Genomic DNA, 8,527 nt, shown 5'->3' on the forward strand with positions numbered 1-8,527 from the left:
ATTTAAACCAAGGAAGCATGGAGGAATGTAGCCATAAATTTTATTTAATGTAATACTTATAAATATATTAGTTTATATGTTAATATAAATTAAATAAATAATAGGAATAAAATTAAACAGTGACTGAGTATTTGGCTATTGTCATTGCAATCAAAGAATGTAAAAGGGAGATATAAGGGTCGAGTCCGATCCCGTGATATCCGTACTAAGAATTAGCGACAAGGTAATATATAACTTTTATTTACTTTTGAAGATAGGATGTTATATTATAATATCGGTTTTTACTTTGGTAATAAAAAGTCATAGTATTATACAAAATGGATAACTAGATGGTTGGATTTTAATAGTAAAGATAACTTAAACAACTCTTAACTTGTTTGGGCAAAAATAAAGAAAAATCAGCTATTATTATTATAATAAAAAAAATTAGAAAAGAAACTACAATAAATAAAAATTATGAATTAAAAAAAGAGCTCTAAAATATAAAATGAGTAATATTATAAGATTATAATTACCTCAATCCGTATACCATTTTTTCCTTACAAACAAGTGAGGTATCAGGTTGGAAATTCGGGCTTAAATTTAGAATAATTGATAAATCTATTGAAATAAATAACTTTTGAAGTATTTACCTCAACAATTCTTTGGTTTTATGCGGTTGAAGTGTAGATGTTCTTAATAACCGAACGGTTTTTATTTTGAAGATAACCAACGTGTTGAAGTTGGTTTATAAGATGAAGGTCCCACTGAAAATTTTTAGTTTGTTTCCATCACGAAATCTGGTTTGCATTAAGAAAAAGTTTCCTATAGTTTCCAAACATTCAGAGGATCTCGTAGCAGAACCATCCGTACAGTATCTCTCTAGTGTGGAACTATAGTCCATGGTACACAATTCCCGGCTGACCACATAAATATGGATTTAAATTAAAGGGATGCCTAAAAAACGGCACTGAAACATAATCGAGTTATATGGTTCGACTAACATTTTAGACTCGAGAAAGACGTTATATTGACAATACTCCTCTAGTCTTGTACAAGTATTATGTTTTTTAAAAAGATTATAATTTCTTACTACTCTTGAGTTTGAAATCCAAATACGTTTATTCACACTTTAAAGGCAATACCATACAAATGTAGCGGGTTAACGTGTCAGGGCTGGCTTTTTCAGCCGGTGACCTATCCACCTTAAAGGCCGAGAACAGAGATTCCATTTTCTCGTGCATGAATTTTGAACCCCATATATCTGAACTTTGAAGAGTGACAGCTTGGACAGCTTGACCGACGGCTCAGACTGTTGTACAATATCTAGAACTGTCCAAGCGGTCACTCAAGCTGTCAGAGTTGCAAATCAATTTGTCATAGATGTCAGTTAAGCTGTCACTCGTCAAAACATCGAGGGCAGGGGTAAAAATTTGCCCTGTTCTCGGTCTTTAACGTTCCGACCCGAAGGGCTGAGCTTTTTCAGCTTAAGTCCCCACTGGCGAGAAAGTGTCGAAGACCCTGATTAGGTATTGTAAGCGTCGCGTGGATCAATGAACAAGTGGTTAAACTCTTTGAAAGGTTTATTATATAGACAATACTCTTCTAAACTTGTACAAATATATTGTTTTTTAAAAAGATTGAAATTTCTTACTACTCGGAGAGACAGAAATTTTAACGAACGTGGTATTCAATTCGTGAAGCATAAGGCGCAATAAATAGTGAGGGGTTCAATTTAAACAAATATCTAAAAAAGGGCATTTAAACACAATTGAACCATATGGTTCGATTAAAATTTTAGATTCTAGAAATACTAAACAATACTCTTCTAATTTTGTACAAATATTTCGTTTTTTAAATTTCTTACTACTCGGAGAGACAGAAATTTTAACGAACGTGGTAAAGGAACTACAGGCTCCAGATGAATTTTGGGATATTTTGAGCTTCTTTTCCACGTAGTATTATGGTTTCGATAATGTTCTTTATTGAAAATATTAGGAACCAGTTTCGGTAGGCTTTCTTTGATTGAAATTTGTAGTGACGTCATTTGTTCCTTAGAGTACATGGACAAATTTTCTGGTTTAATTGTCATCGATTCTGGTGCCAGTGGGTAGCAATTACGGACATCGTGTAATGCGCTGGGATATTCTAGGTCTACTTGGACAATAAAACCTTCCGGAGAATTGTCCGGACATCTTAGAATTTCCCGTTCACTGTCTGAAGACGGATCAATCCATTTGAATTATTAAAATTAAATTTTTTATAATTTATATTTTTTAATAAAATTTTTAAAATAATTTTTTTATATGTATTATAATAATTTTTTGTATAATTAAATTAATTATAAAACATTTGATTATTCTTACCGAGATAGAAAATATAACTCTCAAGCTTGGACGGATCATATGTATCCAGATACTTGTTCGTCTGCGCGAAGCGATGGCTTATCATGGCTACGCCACCTCGAATACCCTTTTCCATAAACAAATGCATGTCCTCATCTAGAAATAAGTCCAAGCACATTTTCGTCATAAAAAGGGCCGCTTGCCACGCAAAACCCGGGCCTGTGTACGAATGTGCGGGGTCTAGACTATAGGAATTCATGCACATCTGACGGAAATTTTTAAAGACGTCTACCAGAAGTAAAGTGTCAGACAAAACATTATGAGGTCGTGATACCCTCCTTTAAAACCAAAACAATTAGATATTGAAATAATAAATTATTACAATAAAAGCATAACCATATCCACAACTTTGAATGTTCTCCAAACGTTTTGCGCGTGTTGGTAATCTGCTTCACTTAAAGGCTCATCAGTTAGATCGTTGTGAAATCAATCGATGGGTGGGAGACAAGTTTCTTTGAATCGATCTTCTTTATCCGTGTACGAATACGGATAGACCCCTTTCCGGAGAAGAAATTTAACTTTTTCCGGTTGGAAAACCGAGTTCAATAAGGGAAAACCTCACAGGTCCACCTTTTGCTAAATTTCCAACGAACGTTTCAAGTGAAGCAGGCAAGAATCGGATGCTGTCAACAAAACGCAACTTCCCAAGCGTAAAGGAAATGTAGGTTTCACTATTGGTTGCGATGCAAACAATATTTTAATTTTAACAATTTGTTGCATAATAAGATGGGAGTCGTATCTGTAGAATTTTCAAATTGTAAATAAAGTTGTCTTTAATTATAATTAATACACATTTATATTACCTGATTAAGTTGTGAAGGAAAACTGATATAAATTTGGGTGCCTTTAACTTGAAATTGCAGCATTGACACGCACACCCTCTATACGCTGCCGTGTAGTGATCGCGGTCGCGCTTCTTCGAAAACAATTCCTCTTAAACGTAACAACGGGTGGCGGAAAACCACTAGCTTCCGCTTTAATTTTATGCATCGTTTTGATGTAGGCCGCGAATAGTCCCCCTCGCCCGTCCTTACGTCGTAACAAGTCGTAGTCTCGTAATGCCACGCTTCGTATCTCCAAAACTTTGTACCCCATTTTGACGGCGAGTTTTCATTCGTCCGAAACGAAAGTACCGGTAAAAGCTTGATCGGGGTCGTCGTGGTGACAAGTCTCCTGATTTATTTCTACGATACATCGTTGGCAGAGCGAAAACACTAGCTTACCATTTACGTGCATAGGGAGAACAGGGCGGAACAGTTTAGGGGGCGGCAGAACTCGACATTTAACCAAACCGTCTAAAGAATCTAGAGATTGTAAATCTTCCGGGTCAATCAATACTTTCGGGTGCGCAACTGCGACTTTAGCGTATAGATTCACCGACGGATAAAGGGAAATAAAGTCTCCGAAAAATATACGACAAGCCCGGTAATTTTCAGGTATAGACGCGTAGTGTTAGTCCGACCACCGTAAAACGCGTCCCGCGGACTGAGGGGTGAAACGATTTTCTTCATAACGTCCAGAAAACTGGCATTCCCACATCTCCGTCACTGTTTTGTTCATTTTTCTTAGAATTTCGACGGACTTGAGCGTCTGTAGATAACGGTGATTATACGTCACATTAGGGTCAGTGTATATCGGGGCATCACGACCTATTTTCATACACGTTGGACAACCCACGTCTCTTCTCCTCCCACGTTAACCATTTATATCCTTTAACCGACTGTCGATCGGTTAGTCTATAGCCTATTGTCTCTGGTTTTAGAATTTTTCCTAAAAACGTAATTACAGGCCCCGGGTAGAGTAATGGCGATCCTAAAGGGGTCTGCGTTACAGATTTCTATAAACTCTTTCCGGAAAACGCTACAGCCGAGCCTAAGGATGTTGCAATCGCTCTTGCAGTATTCTATAGCGTCTTTTACAAAGTCAAATCCACGCCCACTAGCGATACAGTCTGCATGCCATTGCATCAAATCTTTTCGCTCGTTTAAACCGAGTTGATTAACACTACGCTTCCAAGGGCGGGAAGGGGTCACCCTTGGCGGTAGTATAGTTGGTCTGTTCGGGTTTCGCGGGGTTTAAATTGTTTTCGACACAGTTGAACAATAGATGGGGGAACCGCCCTTTTGTCGATGAGGCCCCTAAACCAAAGGTTTTGTGAAATTTTGCTAAAGTCATTGGCAAGAACGAGTAAGAGAAATAGGCCTGGCCAAGGATAAGCAAGATTATAGAGCGATTTTATAGATAACCAGAATTATAGATAAGGTCCTTTATCCATAATACCATTTTTTATAGATACCAAAATTATGGAGCGATTTTTATAGAGCCACTGTACTTAACCTCGCCTTTTTTTTGCCTCCGGCGTTTTTACAGAGCCTCGTTCACCACCCGTCCTTTTATGGATACTTACAATGACCGTTCAAGCCGCTGACTTCTACGCGCCAGGGGTCCCCCTCTTTTTTTCCGACAATAGCAAGCCGACTTCTACGCGCCAGGGGTCCCCCTCTTTTTTTCCGACAATAGCAAGTCAAGAATGTTGCTCGCTCTTTTTTCGTAGGAATAAGTCTCTTTCACGACCCCCGTTCAATTGCCTAATATTAGTTGAATAACAAGACATATATTTTTTTCATTTTTTATTTTTAATTTTGATAATACACCAGACTAGGTAACTGAGTAAAACACAAGAAGAACAAGTTATACGCTTGAAGAGCAAATGTCAGGTTACGCCTCTCAATTAGATTAGTATAATCGCTTATAATGGTAAATGGACTTGAATAACAACCAAATTTACGCATTACGTCTGGAAATATATCCGAATCTCCTTGGCCGAAATGGATCTCTTCAAAATCTTCGCTGTCAGGGTAACCGGCAACGCGTTGAACGTGAAGTTTGGGAACTTCGAACATCGCTTCAATACAGGGCCTCTCCTTCTCAATTTCAGTCAAATGTTTGTCGACGGCGTGGATACATAAATTTAAAGCTAGGATACCCGCTTCCCTAAGTTGGAATTCCTCTTTTTTCCCGAAACTTTTATAAGCCAAAAGAGTAACGTTTCCTTTACTAGCTAGAAGTTCAAAAGTACGACCCCCAATTTTGGCAAGCTCGAGACTAAATTTATTTTTCTCAACTTCTCTAGTATGTGATTCAATGAGATACCAATTTTGATACATCTTATTAAAAGCTACAGGCGGGAGGCATATCGAGGATTGGAAAGTAACGTCGTTGAAAAAGAATATTTCCAGGTCCTCACCTTTTAAGCCAATTGATAGACACGAATTTTTTCCTAAACGCCAGCGAAAATTGATTTTCCGCTGAAAGTTTGCATCTTGTTTTCTGCTACCCAAATCGTAAGACATCTTAACGCTTCGAAACCCGAATACGAAATGACGCAAACCCGGGAGCCCCCCCGGTATTAATATCCCTCGGATGACTCATGCACCCCGGGGAAAAAATATATCGCGCCCGGACAAGATTTTTTGTTAAGTAAATTCCGAAATATACTGCTGAAATATCAAAAAAGAAGCTAGTCTAAGTACTAAAGGTTTTAAGGGGTTTCTAACTATACTAGGGGGCTTCTTTTTTTACCCTTCCATCACCGATTGTATCAAAAAAAAATTATAGGTGGAATAAGAACGAGTATTTGATTTTTTTTTAAATTTTACCTGGAAAAAAGAAATAGGTTTTAATAAAATTTCCGGAGCAGCGATTAAAAAGTAAGACATACTCAAGACATTAATGTGCCCTCTCGGCCAGCGCCGCGGCTAGTATGGCCTGGACCGCGTCTATAACGACGTTGGGTAACTCCGCGGTAGGCTAAAGAAATATTATTATTTTTTATTTAGATTAGTTAAATTTCTTCTTACGCAACGACGATGTTGAAAGATCCCCCGCCCAATGGGAAGTTGACAGCCGCTAACGATAAAAATATATTTAAAAAAATAACCGATATTTTTTAGGATAATAACTTACGGGTCGGGGATGACGGGACGGCAACGCCCGTACCCCGGGACGGGACGGCCACGCCCGTACCCCGGAATTCGCGGGGGTGGTACCGCGTCCAGGACCACATCGGGTAACGCGGCTGTAGGCTAAAGAAATATTATTATTTTTTTATTTAGATTAGTTAAATTTCTTCTTACGCAACGAGGATGTTGAAAGATTCCCCGCCCGTACCCCGGAATTCGCGGGGGTGGTCTTGGACTAATGAAAATAATATTTTTTAAGAAATGTAGAAAAATTAGACCAAATGCGACTCACGCTTCTCCGATGGGGGCATTAGCTAGGCTACGCGCCAGCAATCTTTGTAAAATTTCCAAGCGTCATATTTTTTAAAGAATTGTAAAAGAAATTTGACCAATTTCAACTTACACTACTGGCGGAATGGGGGGAGTTGGGATGTTATTTTCCGCGGAATGCGATTGGTCTTCTTCGGGACTAACGAAAATCATTTTTTAAGAAATGTAAAATAAAAAATAGGCAAAATTTTAGCTTACATTGACCCTAGCTCTTCGTCTTGAGATGACATTTTTAGAAATGAAGTCAGAGAATTCTAGCACTCGCGGTCAAAAAAGATGACAATGAGCAAGTCGAGAGAAGGGGGGTGCCCGCAGGGGTTGAATCACCTGCACCTGCAAGTAGAAACTGCCGCGGGCCAAACGGCGAGGGGACAATACCCGACTTTTTTTCCATAGAAAGGAGTAAAATGGTGAAAATAGATGACAAAAAATAAGCTTACTGGGAATTATTTAAAGACGATTTTCGAAAAAACATTTTTTATTGATAAAAATATAAAAATATACAAGGAAATATATAATAAAGTTTTTAAATCCAGGGAGGCGAAACAGGCGGTGAATTGAGGAGGTCAGAGCTGTAAAAAAAACATTTAGTTTAAAAAAAAATATACTTTTTCTAAAAAAACGAACTTACGAAGGTATAATTGGGGGAGAAGGAACGGCGACTTCGGGGTCGATCAGAAAATTAGGGATGGGCGGCGGCGCGATTAAACTGATTTCGAAAAAAATGTTAGAACCCTTAATTTATATCTGAAAATTAATATCAATTACCCCAAATCAGCCGCGAAGGCTGTTTCCGCGAAATCGCCCGTTACCACCGAGGTGATGTGGGCAATCGCGGCGTTGTGGGCCGCCCAGGCATGATCGACAACCACCTGAAAGTCCAGGGCGGTGGCTTGAAGTGAAGGCGAATCATGGTGATCAACTGAAAAAAGGCGAAGAGAGTCGCCCATGTTACGGGTCGCGTTAAAGGCACCACGTAACACGGCGGCCAGAGAGATTAAAGATGCGACATAGCGATGGTCGCCCGGAATAACGGCGGGGAGAACAAGGAGTGCCGGTGGTGAAAGAGCCATCGGGGGTGGTGAAGGAGATGAAGGTGATGAAAGCGGGCTTTAGAAAAACAAAATGATTTAGGATATTTTTTTAAAAAAGGGGTTAAAGATTTTTTAAAAAACCTACTCGGGAGAAATTATCACCACATCAGGTGACGAAGGAAGGAAAATGTTATCGTTCCAATGAGAAAAGCCCGGAACGGGGCTTGCAGGGGAATAACTAGGTAAAAAAATATAAATTACAATAACGAAAATATATAAAATATCAAAAAACTCACGAAATAGAGGTAAGAGCCTCCAGCTCTTCCATAGAGGAGGAATCGGAGGATGATGATGAAGAGGGTGTACGGCTAGATAAAATTTAAAAAGTTAGAATTAAAATAACCAAGTGAAATAAAATTTGAAAAACTTACCAGCGTTTTCGGGAATTCCCGGAGGCCATATTTTTTTCCTGGACTTGTTCTGGCTATCGGTAAATTCGCGAGGCTAGATATACCGGTCATTTTAAGGGGCGGGGTCGAAACCCGGATGACCTCTAGGGGGTAACCCTCTAAGGAGTTTCATTGGACCCACACGTAATTTACCGCTAGAGATTGTCACGAAATCTAGACAGTTTTCCTCACCAAATAAAATCGCCTCCAAGTTATTGAATACAACCGGGGAGTTTACGACTTAAGGTTAACTTTCAATAAAAGGAGGAATTTTTATAGCGGACGGGGAAAAAATACAAAAGACAGGAATGTTACTTTTTTACAATGTTACGATTATTATTTCAAAAGCGAGATTTTACGAATCAGAA

At 38.8% G+C, this 8,527-nt stretch overlaps 1 protein-coding gene and 1 long non-coding RNA gene across 2 annotated transcripts; both read right to left on the bottom strand.

Annotated features, from left to right (window-relative positions):
- Nucleotides 1–6,120: 6,120 nt before the first annotated feature.
- LOC149958367 (uncharacterized) lies at nt 6,121–6,696 on the bottom strand. Its single transcript, XR_016478278.1, has 5 exons — nt 6,639–6,696; nt 6,521–6,581; nt 6,351–6,462; nt 6,245–6,293; nt 6,121–6,194 (listed from the first exon to the last, which is right to left on the bottom strand). It is a non-coding gene; the product is annotated as an uncharacterized LOC149958367 (long non-coding RNA).
- Nucleotides 6,697–7,202: 506 nt separating this feature from the next.
- On the bottom strand, nt 7,203–8,170 carry LOC149958368 (uncharacterized). Its single transcript, XM_090167157.1, has 6 exons — nt 8,142–8,170; nt 8,007–8,078; nt 7,856–7,948; nt 7,445–7,786; nt 7,308–7,385; nt 7,203–7,248 (listed from the first exon to the last, which is right to left on the bottom strand). Exons 1-6 carry the CDS (start codon nt 8,168–8,170, stop codon nt 7,203–7,205), a joined length of 660 nt encoding a protein of 219 aa, XP_090023283.1.
- Between the last annotated feature and the right edge of the window lie 357 nt (nt 8,171–8,527).

This window comes from Leiobunum rupestre, chromosome 2, assembly GCF_980474605.1.
Source record: "Leiobunum rupestre chromosome 2, qqLeiRupe1.1.hap1, whole genome shotgun sequence".
In the NCBI taxonomy this organism is placed as follows: Eukaryota; Metazoa; Arthropoda; class Arachnida; order Opiliones; family Sclerosomatidae; genus Leiobunum; species Leiobunum rupestre.

Coding starts and splice junctions, on each gene's coding strand:
- LOC149958368 (XM_090167157.1), bottom strand. CDS start 8,170: ATGGCCTCCGGGAATTCCCGAAAACGCTG. Junction 8,079..8,141: donor GGGAATTCCCGAAAACGCTG/GTAAGTTTTTCA, acceptor AATTTTATCTAG/CCGTACACCCTCTTCATCAT. Junction 7,949..8,006: donor GAGGCTCTTACCTCTATTTC/GTGAGTTTTTTG, acceptor TTTTTTACCTAG/TTATTCCCCTGCAAGCCCCG.